Here is an 18,657-nt window from a genome sequence, read left to right as displayed (position 1 = left end):
TGATTCCTTCCACTGGCACACTCGACCGCGGGGTCCGGCTCAGAATCATTCGCCCTTCGCTGTTGCAACTTGCGCACAACGGTGACACTAAGCATGAAGCGACGGCGTCGGGGCGTGGCTTCTTCAGGCGCTCGTTCGAAGACCGTCTCGACTTTCGAAACGTGCCTACTGAGAGCGCTGGGGAACGACGGGCCGCCATTCGTCCCGTGGTACTCCGGGTCGGTACCAAAGTCGGGTCGCATCAAGGTCGGCACGCCGGTCGCACGACTGCGACCCCGGTCGCCACCTGCCGGGTCGCATGGTCGCCCGACCCGCACAACGCTGGTGACGACATCGACGAGGTTCGCTCTCTCACTCCGACCGCCCAATATGGTATTTCTGACGCCTGTGAGAATTCTCACGCCGCCACTTCGTAAACCGTCAAGCTTTCAAGCTCAAGTCTTAGTTACGCTCAGCTCAATGAATGCATTTATTGGTGACGCGAAACACCGGTGCACGACGAGACCTTGTAGATGGAGGAGCAGCTTGACAACTCTCGGGAAGATGCCACCTCGACTTGGAGAACAACCGCCACCTGCGCAGCTGCGGCATAGTGAGTGATTTTTCTTGAAGTCTGAACCTCTCTCTAACCAACTTTCGAGCCCACCAGGTATAGTGCGTATACCCGCCCTCCTACTAGCCGTGGTATTTCAGTGCTGCGGTCTACAGTGTGCCGTATATGGGCGGGCCCGCGTCAGCTTGAGATTGTCAACACTTCGCCGAGGGACCGACACCAACTGATGGCGACATACCCACTCTCGTCTACCCCCACTAGCCAGTGACGCTGACCTAGGACTCAGTGAGTAGTCTGGGTACTTTTTTGACCCTTACTGCAGGCTAAGTGAGCACAGACGTTACCTCCTAGGTCTATGACAATGGCTATCAGGGCCGAATAACAGGCAGGCCGTGTTCCCCAAACCATGCCGACCGATGTTCATTCATGCCGGAGACCTTCGAAAACAGGATTGGCTGGACTCATATGCTAACGTAGGCTCGAGCACTACCCCGCGCAGCAATCGTCTGTCACACGTGCGAACTCCAGCGGTCTTCGAGTTCGTTATTGAGCCTACCGATCTCGATCTCCAGTAGCCGCGGGAGGAACCGGTTCGGCAGAGAGCTTCTGTCTCCCTGTGAGTGTCGGACGCTGCTCACCCGAGCATGGCTGACGTCAAGGGATCACCACATCGCATGGTTCTGCCAGGAAGGCGGATTCACAGCCCGTCGGACCTATCAGTGTACGTGCCCTTTTGGTGCCCGAGTGTCGCATAGCGTATCCAGCCATATTCATGCATCTCAACCCTCGGATACCCCGGGCCTCGCAGCTTCTCATCGGGGAAGCCTGGCTCTGCCGCGGCGGACGTCCCCTCATCCTGCTAGCATAGGGCTCGGCACGGTCCTCTCGAATGTGCTACGAATGATCCAGACCGCCGTCACCGATTTGGAGGCTACCCCCGGCTTGCGGAGCGACGATTGCCCCCTCGAGAATTGGAGGATGGTTATAAGGATGGGCTCATGGTGAGGAAGGTCTACAAGCTCGCCCTCTTCTCGATACTGATCCTGGCATCTTCTCTCGTTCGCCTGCTGTATTCACCATGTCTTCATCTGAACACGATCCGAAGGTTGTCGAGACGCTGGACGAGAAGTCGGTCGTCCACCTCGAGTGCGCTCCACCTGCGCTTGACGTGGAGTCTCGCAATGTCCCTCCGCACATGGCGAAGCTATGGAGGAAGTTGGACTTCCTCGTACTTCCAATCATCAGCATCATATACTTTTTGTTCTCGTTGGTGAGTTTGGCACGCTCGTGTTCTTCTACCGCAACGTTTATTGGCTTGTCTCAGGATCGTTACAGTATCGGTAACGCTCGCGTTGCGGGAATGCAGAAGGCACTTCATATAACAGATGATCAAGTAGGCTTTAAATTTATACCGCAGTCGTTCGCGCCGGCTGACACTAGCAACAGTACAGCATCGCGCTTACCGCTCAGTTAATGTGAGTACGTTTCGTCTATCTGAGAGCGTTGTCACTCATGACATTTATGGACGCAGACCTCAGATGCTTGTGCAGATCCCTTCCAATCACTTGATAATCGTGAGCATCTTCAAGGACATCTTCAAGGATATCTGCGCTGACAGCCCTCACAGGTCATTGGGCCACGTATCATCATACCAAGCATGATCCTTTGCGGTGGTATTGTTTGTACTCTTCAAGGTATGTCCCTAGCCTTCGCATCGTATGCCCCTGCTGATACTCCATATGCAGGTGTCATGACGAGTTTTGCCGGACTTGTGACATGCCGCTTCTTCATCGGTTTCTTTCAAGGTAAGCTACTTGTGGAATTCGGTATGCGGATGCTGAATGTCTGCACTATAGGTGGTTTACTCCCGGGAGCTTCTCTCTACTTGGCCTCCTTTTATCCTCGACGCAAGCTGCAACTCCGGTATGTCGCAAATGAAGCGTGGTCTATGAAATTCTGGGTCTTTGAACGTGATTCCGATACAGGATCGCCATCATGCACTCGGCCCTCGCGTCCGCGTCCGCGTTCTCCGGCTTGCTCTCAGCTGGAATCATTCATATGGACGGCATCGCGCACAAGCCGGGTTGGGCATGGATCTTTCTCTTGGTGAGTCCTCTTAAGATGTCCTGTCCAAGTAGATTTATTTACCGTCAGTGCAGGAGGGTCTGTTCATCGTCATCGTGGCGCTGGTTGCTTTCTTCCTCCTGCCAGACTCTCCGACCACAGCACTGTTCTTCAAGGACTCGGAGAAGACCCTCATTGCTGATGGTCTTCGGGACGATGGTATTCTCGTCGAGGGCCCCGAGAAGGGATGCTTCTGGCCCGAGTTCCGCCGTATCTTCACGCAACCACATATCCTTCTGATGGTCTTGATCGATGTGTTCTACGGTACGTCAGCTCGTGAGTCGTATACGAGACTTGGCCTAATCATTCAGTAGATTCGACGCTGTCCAGCCTTGGAACGTGGGTGCTGTGTTCTCTTCTCCAGGACGTTACTGATATCGTTTTGTAGTTTCCTTCCAAGCATCATCGCAAGCCTTGGTTATCGCGGTTCCGTAGCGCAACTCATGACCGTGCCTCCCTTTGCTGTCAGCGCCACTCGTATGTGACTGCATGTTTCACTCGGGCTTCTCGTGCTGAATTGCTGTGCTAGTGGCTATCTTCACCGCACTCATTGCGGACCGCTACGCCGTGCGAGGCTTGACGATGATCATTTTGGGTACTATGGCCACCATCGGCTTCGCGATGTTCCTCGGTAAGTTCGCCTTCTGTCGTGCACGCGCTATCGGTACTGACTACTGCACCGCAATCCTGTCTATCGCACTCAGTGTCATATGACGACAACGTCCGCTACGGCTCGCTATTCCTTTTTGTTCCAGGGGTCTTCTGCATCGGGCCGCCACTCGGCACCTGGATCGCGAACAACACCGCGCCACTCGTTCGCCGCGCGACCGCGCTCGCGCTGGCCTCCACCATCCGCAACGTCGGCTCCATCCTATCCATGTGGCTGTTTGGAGCCATCTCTCCGCCGCCGCGATACACGTCCGCCACTATCACGCTGCTCGCGTTCCAGGTCGGGACGGTGGTGTGCGTCGTGGGCGCGTGGGTGTACCTTGCGAGGGAGAACAGGAGGAAGGAGCGCATGCGGGCCGAGTGGAGGGCGTGCCATGGGGCGGTTGATGCTCCGCGGGAGGTGCCGTTGAGGAACGAGAGCATCTGGTTCGAGTATGTCATGTAGGGTGTTTCTGTTCTTGAATACTTATCACTTGCCATTATCTCTGGACGTCACGTTGTTGCTTCATTCCGATTCGCAGATTGCACTGCTTCTGCTGCGTGTCCGGTAGGCCAGAAGGTCGGAATGGCGTCGGCATCAGGTGGGAGGGTTGCATGTGTACGGCGACCGCGTAGTATGAGGATGGGGAAGATTATTGCCTGTACCATGCGCTCGAGATGTCAGCCGTGTAATACGTTGGGGAGACGGCATCATACCGACCCATGCAGGCGGTAGCTGGTGAGACGGGTCAGAAGATCTGCGTCTGCGGGTCGGATCACACTGGAGGACGAGGAGGACGATGGTCCGATTGAGACCTACTCATTACACATGCTAAGCTCGATGCACACATCCAGTCGAGTTCTCCGACGAATTCTATTAGAAATGGACACTGGCGCACACTCGGGTTACAGTCCAACAGATTGCCATCGAATTATGTGTTCAACCGCTCTAGCTGCCGTCCGGAGAGTCCACCACATGCTTCAGGAGTCGATCATCGGCCACATCGCACATTTCATTGTAGAGTTCTAATTTCCCGATAGCTGTGCGACATCGGCGAGAACCTCACTTAGCGATGTATATATCAGATCCGCAGACCGAGAGGCTTACTGAGGCGGGCGCGCAACGCGCAGCAATGCCGGCAAGAGAAGCTGGCGTTGACAGGCATCCGGAAGTTTGAGGATGAAAAGCACGGAGAGACACCAAGCCGATCATCGTTGGACTACATATACGAACAAATGGAAGCTTGTGAGTATTTTGTTCGCATGATAGACATGAGGTAATCGTGACTCACAGACCGCATGGACACTGCGTCGTTCATTGAGGATGGGTGTTGTTGTGCGTCCCCTGTGCCGCTTCGAGGTCGATGTTGTGGACTCTGGTCTGCTGGATGTCCATGCAATGACTGTCTCGCCTGAATCTCACCGTTGTCGAGAACGATGGATGATCAACAGAAGCCGTGCGAGTGTCCCGTGCGCGGACGATGAGCATGGAGAATATCAGCATCTGGTTTACCGGCAAAGGAGTCTTCAGGTGAACATTCGTTACGCAGGAACCGCGCTGATTCACTCACGGAGACTGCTGGAAACTGGAGACTTGAATGTGAGGACGACCATCGAATACACACGACGGGAGGAGAACGTACGGGGTTCACGAACATGAAGAAAACACTCGTCCGACAGCTGAAGATCAGGACAAGGAGATATGCGCAATAGATTGCCGCTGTGGGTCAAGGAGAGGTCTGATAGGGTTCGTCGACATTCACGGGAGGCACGTACCTGACTGCATCAGCACGTCGAGTACTTGGCTCATTACCGAACCCCTCGACCAGTATTGCGAGAGAGAGGAGAAGCGGAAGACTCCGGATGTGATAGACCAGATTTTCCACCATATCAGTCCTGAAGCATGTTACTACACCGATCTCAGGCTAGGTGTGGCTTCACGTTGACGTACCAGAACATATCACGTTCAGACAGAACGTAGTTATATAGTAGTACTGCAGGGTGTATGAGCTGACCAATCCAGACGCTTGGATTCTTCCGAGCGGAAGAGCGATCAGAGCCAGAACTCCAAACACTACCAGATTGTTAGCGCATCTGCACCGCTTCGTCTACGAGCCATGATGCTCACCGAGGTTCACAAGAACGAGGAATGCTGGAATTGCGATGACCTTTACCTGCATCTCCCAGATTACGTATGTGCGATATACCTGAGTCGGGTTAGCACAAGATGATTGCAAACACGATATGCTCACAATAATTGCGTCCAAGATCAATGGAAGTACAATATTAGCGACGTTCTTTGTGAGGTTCAGAGGAGTTCTTGAGTCCAGATAGTAGGTGAGCGGATCCGCAAGCTGGCCCGCTTTGACGTGGAAAGCCTGATATGCGCGGACAAGGCCCAGCGTCAGGTCCTGCTCACAGGGTGTCGTCAGTTCACGAACTCCGTCACCAAGAGCAGACGTACACTCATCGTGAGAATGAACATCAGAGCGCACGCAAGCGGAAGCCACAACGGAGAGGACCGTGCCTTCCAATCTCGCCACAACGCGATGGCACATCTGGGGAGATACATCAAGTATGCACCTGGGAAAAGAGCCCTGCATGGTCAGAAGTCATGACCGGACATAGGGCGAACGACGCACTTACCGGTGACGAACAATTGCAACCATAGCCCGATCAGTTCTCCGGTCGCGATGTTGAGCTCCCCGGAGGTAATGTTGGGCTCGGTCATGTCGCGGTCCTCACATGGAGGAAACTGGAGAGGAAGGGTGCCCACTGGTGGTAATCCAACTTGTCTTTGGCACTAGTGAGTAGATCGCGACGTGGTCCCACACCAAACGGTGACATAGTGTTACCCGCGAACGACGGATCACGCAGCTGGCATCGGTTAGGTTGCACTGTAAGGGCGCTGCCAGGATTCAGGCAGAGGACTCGGAGCCACAGAAGCAATCTCATGAGCAAATGAACCTTGACCAGGACCCAACGAGAACCAATACGTGGTCAGTGTATTCGCAGGGTAACTCGAATGCATGGAGTGGCGTGTACACCGAATTTGAACTAATAGTAGTAGTACTTACTAGTGGATGCACGAACCATGTGGAGCACAGCGTATCGCAGCAGCACTCGGTGATAGAGTGGGAGCTTGAGTAGTTGAGAGCACTTCTGGCTACTGGATGACGGGGAGAGTCAGATTCGAGCCTGAACAGCCGCTAGCGCCGTAAGTTATGATTGCAAATTTGTTGACAAACGGGAAATTGATAAGTACGATCAATACATAAGCGCTGACAATTCTCCACCTGGCACCGAGTCCACTGGCATTGGCACCTGACTCATTCAAGCACCGTCGTCGCATGGGCACCCTGCGTCCTAAGAGATGCTGCGTGGCTTATCCTGTTCAGATGAGCCGTCTTGCCGGAGGGGAGGTGCGTCTTGAACGGTTCCTTGATCCCTATGGACTATCCGCTCGAGGTCAATGTTGACTCCAATGGAGACCGGCGTTCGCATGCTACGTGATTTCCAGAATCGCAGGTCGGCTGTCGGTGGCAGGCGGCTGTCGACGTCCCGGTCCGATAGTAGTGGCGTTCGACGGTCTTGTGCGCGCACAAGCATCATGGAGAAAATAATCGCCTTGAAAAAGTATCAGACAGGAAAGCAAGTCGTGAACGAAAAATATACATACTGCCATGGGTGGAAGCTGAGCGGACGGCATAGCACGTCAGTCAGATCGGTTGCACCCTGCCGAATCCTAGCCGCATGACGCACCGGATCCAAGAGGATGAAGAATGCGTTAGTTCCTACGGCGTTGGTGACGATGAGCGCGAACAGATGAGCGCAGTATATCCCAGCTAGAGACCTAAATCAGTGATATTGAACATAGAAGAGAGCACTAGAACGTACCTGACTGCATGATGACCTCCATCACATGGCCAGACGAAGACGGGATGATACGAGAGACTCTCGAGTGCACTCTCCAGATCTTCCAGCATATGGAGCCTAGTCATGGTCAGTACTAACATAGTGACGTACAGGAACACAGAATGATCCACTCACTTGCACAGATAACATTCAGGCAGAATGTCACGATGAGGTAGTACTTGAAGCGGACGGTGACTGTTGCTAAGATCAGGTCGTCTCCTGTCTTTGCGCTGCCTAGAGCGATGAGCGTAAACACCCCGAGGGCTAGCCGGAATTATCGAGTATAAGTATCAACATGGAAGTGCAGGTATGAGAGAGACTGACTCAAATTGACGATCATGAGACAGACGGGCAACACGATGACGAACCAGTTGCCGTTCCATATTACATAGGTCCGGAAGACCTGAGTGTGAAGAGGACAATGAGGGATGGTTAGGTATGGACACACCTCGACACACAGGATGAACGAAAAGCGCACAATGATTATGTCGGAGAGGAAGGTCAGGATGACGTTGAAGGAGTTCTTGGCGAGAGACAGTTTCGTCGCAGGGTTGGCGTAAAATGCGCCGGGATCGGGTCGTCCTCCTAAAGGGACACCAAATGCCTGATATGTGCGAACTAGAGCCAGCACTTGATCCTATAGGCAGATCAATAAAGGTTCTGGAGATCGTAAGGAAGAGAGTACGTACACCGATGGTGCAGAGGAACATGAGAATGCACACAGTGACGATCGGAACCCAGCCATACGAGGAGCGGCCACGGATGCTGTACTTGAACGATGCGACACATCGTGAGAAGTACACCAAGTACGCTCCTGTTCGAAGGGATCGCGTGAGTAGATGCAATATTCACACAAACGTAGCGGCTCACCGGTAGCTAAAAGCTGGAGCCACAGGCCAATCAGTTCCGCGTTCGCGACGCCGATGTCGCCCATAGTAGTGAGGAACGGTGAAAGGACAGGATCGACTTGAATATTGCGACCCCGAACGAGTCCTATATGCTTTCGAGTTGACAACGCCACAGAACCTGATGCCAGGGCATCGAGATTCGAGTGTCACTCTGATAACTGAGGATGTCCCACACTCAACTTGATGATCCAAGAATCAGCTTCTCTTTGTACGACTGTCATCGATGCGGCATGGGGTGCGGGTGCGTACCATGGAACCATGACTTTCGGAGGAGTCACCACGCCGGTTCATCTACTATGGGAATGTTGTAAATATTCGCAGGCTTGACTGAAGTTCTCAAGAGCTTAGGCCCCGTTCGGTAGCTCTGCTGGGTTTCGGTTGGGTTTGGGTTTGCCCGCCAAAATTAGTAGACGCCAATAGAAGTAAACCCAGCGTCCACTCCATTTTGGCGGGCAAACCCAAACCCAACCGAAACCTACCAGAGCAACCGAACGGGGCCTTACTGATCCGTGCAGTCGAATCGTGTAGCGTTCGCATCGATATGCCAGGACTGGCTTTTGGTGATGTGGAGCTGCATGTTCTATAGGTCCGAGCGGCTGTCCAAAAGTTCACGTTCGAAGAGTTCAAACGGGTTTGAATCTATGTAAGTACTGGGACGATGGATCTACTTACGAGGAGTACTATTTGTGGGAAACTTGGTTTGTACGAGCGTCACCGGTTCACCTCTGGAGTCTGCGTAGTGTAGAGTACATATTAATAGTACCCGGACCATCTTCTTCCGAATTGCCCGTTCATCTGGACTTCTATCGCTGCTCCACCCAAGCAGGAAGCATCAAACATCAGAGGCTGAGGCTATGCATTGCTTCTATCTGTCAAGGTCCGCGCAGCAGCGACAGCCAGGCGGCAGTCTTCTCCGCCGGACCATCCCACGGGAAAAACTGGATGACCCCCCAGCCTTGTCCCAGCCAGATCCTAGCCCTAACATTCCGGGCATCCACGTATGTACTTCTGTGATCGGTCTCACCCGCCCTTTCTCCTATCGGAGGCAGTAGGGAAATTATCCGACCCGCGATACGCTGAGCGCTGCCAGACGAGCAGCCGCCTGCGGCAGCTCTACATGGAGACGCTGCCGCTATCTACGGGGGTAGTACACCTCTGTCAGTCAATGCATGGCTGCGGCGTGATGCGGTGGGTCATTGTCAATGCCCCGCGCCAGTCGCGTACGCTGACTCCTCTAATACCCTGTCCTAGCTCAACTTTTTTGCCCGTACCCGCGGTGCGAAAGTCCTTGTACCGGCGGCGACATCCAGTTGACTCAGAGACCGTGACACGTGTGCCGCCATGCTCAACGTAGTGCTCCTTGTGCTGGCCGTGATCCCCCTCGTTATCCTGTTTCCCCATATCAGGAAGCGCATCAAACTGAGCACCCTGAGACATATTCCGGGGCCGGAATCAGAGTCTTTCTGGGAAGGTACGTCGCACCCTCTTCTGCACGATTGGTGGATTCACCTCTGTGTAGGCGCTGCTCGGCGGTTCCATGGTCCTTTCTGCATACCTTTCCGCGAGCACACGCTATTATCCTATGGACGTGTGGTGAAGATTCCGATGAGGATGGGCGTATGTATTCGTGACATCTGCCGGTGTCAACCGTCCACTGACCATTGCCTTGTTATGTCATGTAGGACCTTGACTTGGCGGTATCGGACCCGGTGGCCTTGTCGGTGATGTTCAACACCTATCGGGAAGTTTATGACTTGCCGAGATGGAACTCTGAGTATGTCTCTCGCCCTGCGGGAATCTGGCCGGTCATCTGACATCATCTGCAGCACCATGCGCTCTGTGTTTGGGCCAGGCTTGACTTCCGTACGAGGTATGTATCTGTCTAATCACGTAGCTGCTCTAAACTGACAGGCCTCCGTTGCAGGAAAGGAGCACATCAGACACCGCAAACAGCTGAACCCAGTCTTCTCGGTTCGCTACCTCCGGGAGATGATCCCTACGTTCAACCGTGTCGCACAAGAGGTCTGTCTCGTCACTTCACATGTACTGAACGCGACAGACACTGAACGGAGAACAACTTTGGAACAGCTCACAGGCGTTCTCGGAGACAAGATCAGCGGACCGCGCACCGAGCTCGACGTGTCCCAGTACTTTAGCAGGTACACGCTCGAGAGCGTAGGCCGCACGGCACTCGGGACCTCCTTCGGCTCTCTTGGCGCGGAGGACGGGACGGACTACAGTCGCGCGCTGAAGGAGTTCGGGTAAGCACCGCCGCGCGTTGCCCCTGCGGCCATTCATTTCTAAAGACACCCCCATGCTGACGAACGAGAGAGTTCAGACCGACGCTCGTGAAGCTCCATCCCTGGCGCCCGCTGCTGCCCTGGCTCCGGCGGACGTTCCCGCTGCCGCTCCTGCAGTGGGCGACGGAAGTGCTTCCGTGGCCTGCGCTGCGCCACATGCGCGCGATCTCGGACAGCGTGTATGCGACGTCGCAGCAGGTGCTGCGCAGGAAGAAGGAGATGCTCAAGCAGGGCGGGGAGTCGCTCGCGCAGGAGGTCGGGGAGGGGAAGGACCTCATGAGCGTGCTGCGTGAGTTGTTCTGTCGCTGTGGCGTTGCGGACCAGGACTGACTGAGCTGGGACGCAGTGCAACAGAATATCAGCTCTGGCCCGGACGCGATGTCCGAGGACGACTTGATCGGCCACATGTCGTGCGTGACATCCCAATTCCTAACAGTAGCCATCGTCCGTGCTCAGAGCTAATCCGTATCCATCACAGGCTCCTGCTCCTGGCTGCCACCGACACGACCTCGACGTCGATCACCCGCGCCATCGAGGTGCTCGCGCACCGCCCCGACGCCCAGGCCAAGCTCCGCCAGGAGCTCCTGGACGCGACGACACGCACGGGGCGCACGCTCGCCGACTTTGACTACGACGCCTACACGGACCTGCCGTACCTCGAGGCCGTCGTGCGCGAGACCATCCGCATGTACCCGTCCTTCTACATCTCCCCGCGAGTGTACGTCTCACCGTCTCACCGTCTCACCGTCTCACCGTTCTCGTGACCTCCTAAACGATATTGATATTGATACGCTGCTCTCTACGCAGTGCGGAACAGGACACGGTCCTCCCGCTTGGGACCCCAATCGAGGGCACGGACGGGCGGCCGATCACCGAGCTCGTCGTCCCCGCGGGGACGATGGTGTGGGTGAACGTCCTCGGGCTGAACCGCGACAAGGCGATCTGGGGCGCGGACGCGGACGAGTGGAGGCCCGAGCGCTGGCTCGCGCAGCTGCCCGCGAGCGTCGCGGACGCGCATGTCCCGAGTGTGTTCGCGAACACGTGAGTTTTTGTTTTTCTTCTTTCCTTGCTGTCGAGATGCGCGAGGGTAGGCGGCGTGCTGAGATGGGTTTTGTTGGTAGGATGACGTTCGTTGCTGGGAACCGGTCGTGCATGTGAGTCCATGGTGCAAGTTTGTCAAGCTCTGAGCGCATGCTTATCATCACTTCTACTTCGCACAGCGGGTACAACATGGCGTTGACCGAGATGAGTACGTCTTCCTCCTTGTAACATCGTCTCGCTGTTCCGGCATTAACCTCTGACCTGCGTCGCGTCCTCGCTCAGGAATCGCCCTGGCGCATCTCGTCCTCGCGTTCGAGTTCGCGCCCTCGGAGAAGGAGGTGTTCTGGAGGCTCGGCGGGGTCGTCTCGCCCGCGGTCAGAGGCTCGACCTCGCGGAAGCCCGAGTTTCCCGTCGTCATGTCTCGCGTCTGAGTACTGAGTACTGAGTCCTGAGTCCTGGCCTCCGTATGTATGTATAGAGGGTGTTCCTGCACGAAGGATTGAAAGCACATTTGCAAGAAACCTGTTCTGTTCCATTGCTTTACATGTAACAGTTATCTACGAGCCACGAGCCACGAGCCACGAGCCGGGAGTCCTGTCCGGACAGGCGAATACAAGCAATCGAGGCGACACCATGTCGCGTGAGAGTCGAATCTATGAATACATACATAGTAATACCGCTGCAAGGGAAGGGAAGGGGAGGGGTGGTCGTGAATCGTGATCTATGCATACATACTCTGAAGAGCGAGCGAGCGAGGGGGGGGGGTAATAATAAAACACGTGAAGAATCCGCCAACAGGGAAGAGAGCGAAGCAGAAGAGCAGCTTAAAGGGGGGAAACCGCACAAAAGAAAGCAAATAAACCAAACCATCTAGTCTCCACGAGTCGAAGGCTGCAGCGCATCTCCAGGAAGCACCTGCACCTCTCCCGCCAACGGAGCCTCCGCCACGTCCACCGGCACCCTCTTCTCCTCCGCATCACCCCCCTCCCCACCCGCGCCCTCCTCCGCCTTACCCGCGCCGCCCTTCTTGCCCTCCTCCATCCCCCAGCGCTTATCCATCTTGGCGTGCAGCGCGATGTCCTTCTGGAGGAGCACGCTGAGCAGGCCCGCGCCCGCGAACGCGATGAGGACGTGCCAGATGAGGCGGATGCTGTCGGCGAACGCGGCGCGCACCTCGCGCTGCAGCGGCTGCGCGAGCGTGGGGATGAGCGGGATCGCGCTGTAGGCGATGTCGTGCCCCCCCGGCGGGATGAGCGCGAGGAAGGCGGGGGGCAGGCGCCCGTGGAGTTGGTTCTGGAGGATCGTGGCGGAGATGGAGATCGCCCAGGCCTGTGTCGGGGGGTGCGTGCGTGCATGCGCGGGGTGTGCGGGTGTGCGGGTCAGTCATTCATTTTTGGAAAGGGAGATAGAGGGAGGAGTGCTTACGGAGGAAAGTGTGCGGACGAAGAGGAGGAAGGAGAGCGCAGCGGCGTTCTGGGTGGGCTCGAGCGGCGCGAGGACGGTGAAGGTCGTCGCGTAGAGGAAGCCGAAGCCGACGGCGGCGATGATCTGGAAGGGGATGGAGATCGCCACGGACGTGTTCTCGTCGAGGAGCTCGAGGAGCCCCACGCCGATGAGCATGGCGCACCAGCCGATCACTTGCTGTGGGGGGTGTGAGCAGGGCGCGCTGGAGAAGGGAAGGCGGAGGGGATACGCACAATGACACGGTATTTGCCGGTCTTGCTGACGATGATGCCTTGCAGGATGGCGGAGGGAGAGATTGTGATCGCGCTCGGGAAGAGGTAGAGCCCCGAGAGTAGGGGCGTCGCGATCTTCGCGGCCTGGAAGTATGTTGGCCTAGAGTATATGTCAGTTCGGACTCCCAAATATCGTATATGCGGTGCCTACAGGTAGACTGTGGTCGTGTATGAGTATCAATTGTATAGCAAAGTACGAGTTATCAGACTCACAAGCTACGCTGTTCACGACCAAGCCATGCAAGAAGGACGCGATGTACCTGCGGCGCGAAGTGGGAGTCAGCATTAGTCAGTCACGAGGACCACTACACTCACCCTCCCATGCTGGTACGGTTGTTGATGATGATGGCGGGCACCACCGGGTGAGAGGCATAGTACCTATCGTACACAAGTGCAGCCCCAAGGCCGACGAGCCCGATGACGAGCGGCGCGATGACCTGCGGCGAGGACCATGGGAACTGGATGCCCGCCCAAGTGAGCGCGATGATGCAGGATGTTGCGCTTCCGATGATGATTGCGTTGCCACTGCCAATGCAAGACTATCAGTGACCGACAAGTGGGAATGCTTAGGAAGTAAGGGACGTACATCCAGTCAATCGCGAAGAAGGCCTTGGAATAGCTCTCGATCGGGGGCTTGCGGAGCCGCAGGAAGACGAGGCACACGCCGAAGGCGATCCCGCAGAGTGGAAGGTTGAGGTCTGTGAGAGATTAGGACATGTTCCCGCCGGTCTCGACAGTGCAAAACTCACAGAACAGCCTGTGAAGAGAAGGGAAGAGAAGGTCAGTGAGATTCAAACACACGCACGAGAACGAATCTGAGCAGATGAATCTAGACAGGTCCTGGGAGACCTAGCTAATAGTGCTCGTGAGACCTGCGAGAATAGCTCGACGGCCCATTCTGAGGCGTACCCAAGCTCGCACAGTGGAAGTGGGCACGTACCATCTCCAGGTTGTGCGCTGGGCTATGGCGCCTCCAATAAAAGGACCTATTGCTGAGGCAAGACTGAATGTACTGCGGGGGGACTGTGAGGATGCAATAGGGTTACTGGGAACACGGATACTTACGCTCCAGTGAGAGCCTGGAAGAAGCCGCGGTCCTTGAGGGGGATGAGGTCTGCGGTCACGATCGCGACGAGAACCTGGATGGCACCAGACCCGACACCCTGGATAGCTGGAGGACGCGCGGGTTGAGTAAACGGAAACGGAAGAAGAGTCGGAGGTCTGGAAGTAACGTACTTCTCCCGGCGATGAGCATATTCATAGACTGGGCGGCGGCGGTGACAGCCGAGCCCGCTCCAAAGATGAGAATGGAGACGAGGAGGATCTCCCGCCGCCCAAAGATGTCGGCCAGCCTGCCACTGAGCGGCAGTACGGCCGTGCAGGCGAGGTTGTATGCGGAAGAGACCCATACGAAGGAGTCGGTGCCGTTGAGGTCGTGGATTATCGACGGAAGGGCGGTCGATACGGAAGCCTGTGAGCGAGAGCCACATGAGCGTGCATCCGTGGGGCAGAAGGGGGGGCACTTACCAAATCGAGGGCTGTGAGGAATAGGGCCAAGCAGAGGGCGAGGAAGATGATCCAGAAGCGCCAACCTCTGCCGCTCTGTGCAGGCTTGGCGGCCTCGCTCTCGTTTTCGGTGCGCGAGGAGGTGGCAGACGGAGGGGGCATGGTGGAAGCAGGGAGGAGACCACCGTCACGGCGAGGGCACGGACAGCGGCGAAGGTCTGCAGGGGCTATCTAAGCTTTTCGGAACAGCAGTCGACGTTCTTCGCCGGGAGGACGCTCACTCCACGGCGCACTCTATTGGGGACCCCGGAACAGCGAAGAGAGCCGCACCGGTGCGCCCGCGCCCAGCCAACAAAGAGTGCACAGACATGCACCCACGACGGCCTTCTTCCATCTGCATCTGCGCCTGTGCATGATTCATGGCACACCCTGTCCGCAGTGCGCGGAGGGAGGGCCCCGTGGGCCACCCGAGCTCGGTTCCAGAGAGGCTTCCATACGCGAACACGCATGCTCTCTTTCTAGATGATCTGACACCCGTGGGATTCCCTGCGTCATCAGCTCAGCATGCTTCGCAGCGGGAGTGTGCGCGTCCAGTGTGCACTCACCCAGCGCGCGTCGTCGAGCCCGTCAGAGCACATCCGCCACAGGATGCATACGACGCCGGGCGTAGTAGTGGTTTGCGAACGGACGTGTCACTTCCGACGCTTCGTGGCGTGCGAACGTTCCAGGCCCAGTGCAGCTTAGCCGTTCGCGTAGATATCTCTTGCCGCCCGCCCTCGCCCATCAATGCAGATCTCGACGAACGCGACCTCTACCCGAGCCCTTTCCCAACTCTCTGTCGATCTCACCTCCTATGAAACACCGGATGTCTCCATTGCCTTGTGCGCTGCTCAGGCCCTGCTCGCGTATTCACCACGAGTTCTTTGTCGAATGCCCTCACCCACTTGGCATTGATTCACCTCTTTGCCTCGCTGCGCTCGTCCTAACGACCTCACGGGGACGCACTCGGAACACAACAGGCAGATAGCGCGCTCGGCATTTGGATAGCATGTCGGAGTCTCTCCAAAGGTGCGTTCATGTACTGCTCCTAGGGTGTTGCGGAGGGCGGATCGACCGATGACTTTGCCCCTTGCGGCATAGCTCCCAACCTCGCTCCCAACCTCGCCAGCTCGCATCAACTTGAGCAAGCGGGCTCGCCATGGCCTCGCTGTTGTGGACGTACTTGCGCTGCTTCGAGCGTCGTCGGCAGAGCGGCTCGGTTGATCACGGTAAAGGAGAAACGTGCTGGCCGGCGAAAGACTAGACAGACTCACGTCGTCTAGAGGTGACGTCGCAGTCCTGAATGCCGCAAGGCCTGCGCAGTCGACCTCAAGACCCGTAAGTTTCTCTCCCACCCCCCTAGCTGGACCCTGGCTGCGTATATGTGCGCGTCCTTGCCCCTGTTGTAAGCACTTGTCACTGTCAGTTGTGGCTTGCTCTTCAACCAGTGGCGAGCTGGCTGTATGCGTATACTCGCCTCGATTATGCGCGTGGCCTGCTCCCGAAATTCGAGAGACGAGTTCAGTCGCAACTCGAGGGTGCCATATTGAGAGCACGTGAAGTCTTCGGGCTCCCGAGACGTGTCGGTTCGCAAGACATCATATGCGCGCTCAAGCAATTAGGCCTGCCAGCGGCCTCAGGCCTGTACATGTATGATGTATGTATCGCGTCCATCGCGCGAGGGCGGATGTTTTCTGTATTTAGGGCAGGTCTTGACGCGTTCGTGTCCTCCGAGTGTGGTCTGGCCTTCGTGCACGCGTCTCTTGCTCCTCCTGAGTATCGCAATATGTGCTGCTCTTCGCCGCTTGGCATAACGTGAGTCTACAGATGCTGGTATCAGGCGTATTTCTGATTCTCAAATCCCTGCGAAAGCGCCGCAGCCTCTGTGAACCTTGTACCACACTGATAGAGCATCGCACCGTCCCTCTTCATCAACATCTTTCCAGGGACGACTCACACCCCTTCTCGAAGAGATCCACTGGTGATTCTGAAATCAATCAACGAGGCCTTGGGAGTTGGAAGGCTGCCCGCGAATCCTGTTCTCTCGACGTTGACTCGCCGCTGATATGATACGTATCATCTGTTGGGAACTTGGGACGTCGACCCTCTAGCTTGTTGGAGGTTTTGATATACTCAGACTCAAAGTTCTGAATCCTATGGCTTCCTCGGCGCCCGATGCTGATCCTTCTAGGTTTCGTGGCTGCGTTCCTCATCGCGGTCGGCACTCGGAGGTAAGCCTGCCATTTTGGCACAATCGCGCGCGCACCCACCTTGGCTACCATACCTCCGAGTCCGGTCTCCTAACTCCACTGCATGCACAGGCGCATCGCGCACCTGGTGTCGATCCACTCCGCGTCTCTCTCTCTCTCTCATCCCCGACACTGACAGTCGTCGCGGCCGTGCGGCGTCTTGCGGGCACGCTCGAAGATCTTCGTGGTCCAGCTTTGGGACGCCGGGGTTACGGCCTCCGATAGGACTTCGGACAAGCTCTCGGCATTGCCGAGAGCGAGCAGGTGAGACAGGTGAACCACATGGAGTGCGCCGCAGTGCGCGCAGATGAGCGGCGGACGCGGCTCGAACGTCCTGTGCGCTCGTCGACGCGCACTAGCCTCCTCTGGGACGGCCGGTTCCCATACAAAGTTCAAGGACCCTGCAATACGCTAATACGCTCATCCGCCCGGGCCGCTTCTGCTGGTTCTCCTGATGCATACAGTGACAGTAACGATTGCAACTCGGGACCGTGATGACAAGGAACAGACCCATTGCCGGCAATTGGGCGGTAATTGCAATGCGCAACGCGGATGGCTCGGAGTCTCAGTGAATGGCATTGGCAACGGCAACGGTGCTGTATGGGAGCGCGGAGGGAGTTCTTGAAGATTGCGCTCGGAGTTGGCTGGATGGATGGGCCACCTAATCAGCCAACGGGCTTCCTTGGATTGGCACCGACGTTTCGACGTTTCGACATTTCGACCTTGCAATTGCTTCCTGGGGCTTCGGTTCTCACCTGTTGACCTGCACTGAATGGGCCCGTCTCCACCTGTGGATGATTTATGCGCTGGGAGCAGTCGAAGAAGTTGATCTTCTTATCTTTTTACGATATATCTGTCGCATTGCCAGATACAGTACGCTGCATAGACTGTTCGTTGCTTCTACGGTGGCCTGTATATGGTAGCAAGTCCGCTGCGGAGGGGTCTGACGTAACCCTTCCGAGCTGCGAGGTTTCCCAAGTAGAGTAGGTTTCTCCGAGCGGCGGGCCGAATACCCCGCGGGACTGGTCGCGGCAACGGCGACCGCCGCGGAAGCAGATACGTAACGGTGCGCACATGTGGCTCATTCTGCCCTTTTAGATTTCCTGCGAGCAATCCGGTCTCACGAAGCGCTTTGCCTGCAGAATCCACCAGATGGCGAGCCTCCGACGCTCCGTCGCGCTTTCCCATCCGCCGCCGCCGTGTAAGATCGTCGGTTGGCCCAGGGGCGGATGGGATCACAATCAAGTCGCCGGACGACGTCGTCGCTGCGTTTCCTCCCTCTTCTCTGCGTGCTCGTGTCGCCCGCAAATGGCGACCGGGTGGACTGGGCGAGCGACGAGCGTGCACCGCCGCTCTGCACCCGCACTTCTTCCCCGGCGCCAGTGGGTTCCGGCAGTGCCGTCGTCAGCTGGGCCCCGCGTGCCCCCACGGTGGGTCTTCTTCGATCTGTCAGAACTGATTGACTGCGTGCCTTAGGCTTGAGTCGCTGGCCGGAGGGAGGCCTCGCAGGCCCACGGTCCCAGTGTGCCATGGGTGGCCACTGGCCCGGATCGTGCCAGCGTGCATGACACTGCAGAGCCCCGGTTATGTATAAGCCCGTCGGCGATTCAGAGTCCAAGCCGCTGTGCAGCTGTCGAC

General features: G+C 56.6%; 6 protein-coding genes across 6 annotated transcripts; 3 read left to right on the top strand and 3 right to left on the bottom strand.

Annotated features, from left to right (window-relative positions):
* Nucleotides 1-285: 285 nt before the first annotated feature.
* On the top strand, nt 286-941 carry L226DRAFT_43677 (uncharacterized protein). Its single transcript, XM_067674769.1, has 3 exons — nt 286-592; nt 650-838; nt 891-941. The coding sequence occupies exons 1-2, from the start codon at nt 370-372 to the stop codon at nt 778-780; spliced, it is 354 nt and encodes a 117-aa protein (XP_067535953.1). The 5' UTR covers nt 286-369; the 3' UTR covers nt 781-838; nt 891-941.
* A 690-nt stretch (nt 942-1,631) lies between these two features.
* On the top strand, nt 1,632-3,791 carry L226DRAFT_570422 (MFS general substrate transporter; the record flags this gene model as incomplete). The annotated part of the gene is made up of 13 exons (XM_067684433.1): nt 1,632-1,823; nt 1,878-1,946; nt 2,000-2,028; nt 2,085-2,127; nt 2,181-2,247; nt 2,299-2,358; nt 2,410-2,476; nt 2,539-2,659; nt 2,713-2,941; nt 2,992-3,016; nt 3,066-3,154; nt 3,207-3,308; nt 3,382-3,791. 13 exons carry the CDS (start codon nt 1,632-1,634, stop codon nt 3,789-3,791), a joined length of 1,503 nt encoding a protein of 500 aa, XP_067535952.1.
* A 358-nt stretch (nt 3,792-4,149) lies between these two features.
* L226DRAFT_534303 (uncharacterized protein) lies at nt 4,150-6,451 on the bottom strand. The gene is made up of 11 exons (XM_067680639.1): nt 5,972-6,451; nt 5,790-5,908; nt 5,578-5,736; nt 5,454-5,532; nt 5,277-5,399; nt 5,102-5,221; nt 4,969-5,045; nt 4,897-4,911; nt 4,618-4,829; nt 4,434-4,545; nt 4,150-4,366 (listed from the first exon to the last, which is right to left on the bottom strand). The coding sequence occupies exons 1-9, from the start codon at nt 6,054-6,056 to the stop codon at nt 4,641-4,643; spliced, it is 966 nt and encodes a 321-aa protein (XP_067535951.1). The 5' UTR covers nt 6,057-6,451; the 3' UTR covers nt 4,150-4,366; nt 4,434-4,545; nt 4,618-4,640.
* A 51-nt stretch (nt 6,452-6,502) lies between these two features.
* Nucleotides 6,503-8,456, bottom strand: L226DRAFT_612450 (uncharacterized protein). The gene is made up of 10 exons (XM_067686393.1): nt 8,398-8,456; nt 8,111-8,327; nt 7,930-8,054; nt 7,719-7,877; nt 7,565-7,643; nt 7,376-7,504; nt 7,223-7,318; nt 7,088-7,170; nt 7,005-7,019; nt 6,503-6,952 (listed from the first exon to the last, which is right to left on the bottom strand). Exons 2-10 carry the CDS (start codon nt 8,172-8,174, stop codon nt 6,692-6,694), a joined length of 1,011 nt encoding a protein of 336 aa, XP_067535950.1. The 5' UTR covers nt 8,175-8,327; nt 8,398-8,456; the 3' UTR covers nt 6,503-6,691.
* Nucleotides 8,457-9,319: 863 nt separating this feature from the next.
* On the top strand, nt 9,320-12,296 carry L226DRAFT_534301 (cytochrome P450). Its single transcript, XM_067680638.1, has 13 exons — nt 9,320-9,619; nt 9,668-9,765; nt 9,831-9,922; nt 9,975-10,018; nt 10,073-10,170; nt 10,237-10,409; nt 10,487-10,737; nt 10,795-10,858; nt 10,927-11,166; nt 11,256-11,489; nt 11,570-11,602; nt 11,669-11,697; nt 11,772-12,296. Exons 1-13 carry the CDS (start codon nt 9,490-9,492, stop codon nt 11,918-11,920), a joined length of 1,635 nt encoding a protein of 544 aa, XP_067535949.1. The 5' UTR covers nt 9,320-9,489; the 3' UTR covers nt 11,921-12,296.
* Nucleotides 11,977-15,383, bottom strand: L226DRAFT_534300 (Mfs1.1). Its single transcript, XM_067680637.1, has 13 exons — nt 15,337-15,383; nt 14,753-15,277; nt 14,462-14,696; nt 14,291-14,396; nt 14,166-14,237; nt 13,975-13,982; nt 13,812-13,923; nt 13,541-13,750; nt 13,439-13,485; nt 13,377-13,383; nt 13,187-13,325; nt 12,915-13,130; nt 11,977-12,818 (listed from the first exon to the last, which is right to left on the bottom strand). Exons 2-13 carry the CDS (start codon nt 14,891-14,893, stop codon nt 12,360-12,362), a joined length of 1,752 nt encoding a protein of 583 aa, XP_067535948.1. The 5' UTR covers nt 14,894-15,277; nt 15,337-15,383; the 3' UTR covers nt 11,977-12,359.
* Between the last annotated feature and the right edge of the window lie 3,274 nt (nt 15,384-18,657).

This window comes from Lentinus tigrinus (assembly GCF_003813185.1).
Source record: "Lentinus tigrinus ALCF2SS1-7 unplaced genomic scaffold L226scaffold_10, whole genome shotgun sequence".
NCBI lineage: Eukaryota > Fungi > Basidiomycota > Agaricomycetes > Polyporales > Polyporaceae > Lentinus > Lentinus tigrinus.
The sequence above is the reverse complement of the archived record's forward strand: the minus strand, read 5'-3'. Positions and strand labels throughout refer to the sequence as shown.

What these genes read in the sequence shown, in the direction of transcription:
- L226DRAFT_43677 (XM_067674769.1), top strand. Translation starts at nt 370, where the DNA reads ATGGTATTTCTGACGCCTGTGAGAATTCTCACGCCGCCACTTCGTAAA. An exon ending in ACCTGCGCAGCTGCGGCATA is followed by an intron (nt 593 to 649) that starts GTGAGTGATTTT and finishes CGAGCCCACCAG; the next exon opens with GTATAGTGCGTATACCCGCC.
- L226DRAFT_534303 (XM_067680639.1), bottom strand. Translation starts at nt 6,056, where the DNA reads ATGACCGAGCCCAACATTACCTCCGGGGAGCTCAACATCGCGACCGGA. An exon ending in GTTGCAATTGTTCGTCACCG is followed by an intron (nt 5,909 to 5,971) that starts GTAAGTGCGTCG and finishes CTCTTTTCCCAG; the next exon opens with GTGCATACTTGATGTATCTC. An exon ending in CCTCGTTCTTGTGAACCTCG is followed by an intron (nt 5,400 to 5,453) that starts GTGAGCATCATG and finishes ACAATCTGGTAG; the next exon opens with TGTTTGGAGTTCTGGCTCTG.
- L226DRAFT_612450 (XM_067686393.1), bottom strand. Translation starts at nt 8,174, where the DNA reads ATGGGCGACATCGGCGTCGCGAACGCGGAACTGATTGGCCTGTGGCTC. An exon ending in TCTCATGATCGTCAATTTGA is followed by an intron (nt 7,505 to 7,564) that starts GTCAGTCTCTCT and finishes AATTCCGGCTAG; the next exon opens with CCCTCGGGGTGTTTACGCTC. An exon ending in GGAGGTCATCATGCAGTCAG is followed by an intron (nt 7,171 to 7,222) that starts GTACGTTCTAGT and finishes TTAGGTCTCTAG; the next exon opens with CTGGGATATACTGCGCTCAT.
- L226DRAFT_534301 (XM_067680638.1), top strand. Translation starts at nt 9,490, where the DNA reads ATGCTCAACGTAGTGCTCCTTGTGCTGGCCGTGATCCCCCTCGTTATC. An exon ending in AGGCTTGACTTCCGTACGAG is followed by an intron (nt 10,019 to 10,072) that starts GTATGTATCTGT and finishes CCTCCGTTGCAG; the next exon opens with GAAAGGAGCACATCAGACAC. An exon ending in CATGGCGTTGACCGAGATGA is followed by an intron (nt 11,698 to 11,771) that starts GTACGTCTTCCT and finishes GTCCTCGCTCAG; the next exon opens with GAATCGCCCTGGCGCATCTC.
- L226DRAFT_534300 (XM_067680637.1), bottom strand. Translation starts at nt 14,893, where the DNA reads ATGCCCCCTCCGTCTGCCACCTCCTCGCGCACCGAAAACGAGAGCGAG. An exon ending in TATGCTCATCGCCGGGAGAA is followed by an intron (nt 14,397 to 14,461) that starts GTACGTTACTTC and finishes CGCGTCCTCCAG; the next exon opens with CTATCCAGGGTGTCGGGTCT. An exon ending in TTCTTCGCGATTGACTGGAT is followed by an intron (nt 13,751 to 13,811) that starts GTACGTCCCTTA and finishes TTGCATTGGCAG; the next exon opens with TGGCAACGCAATCATCATCG.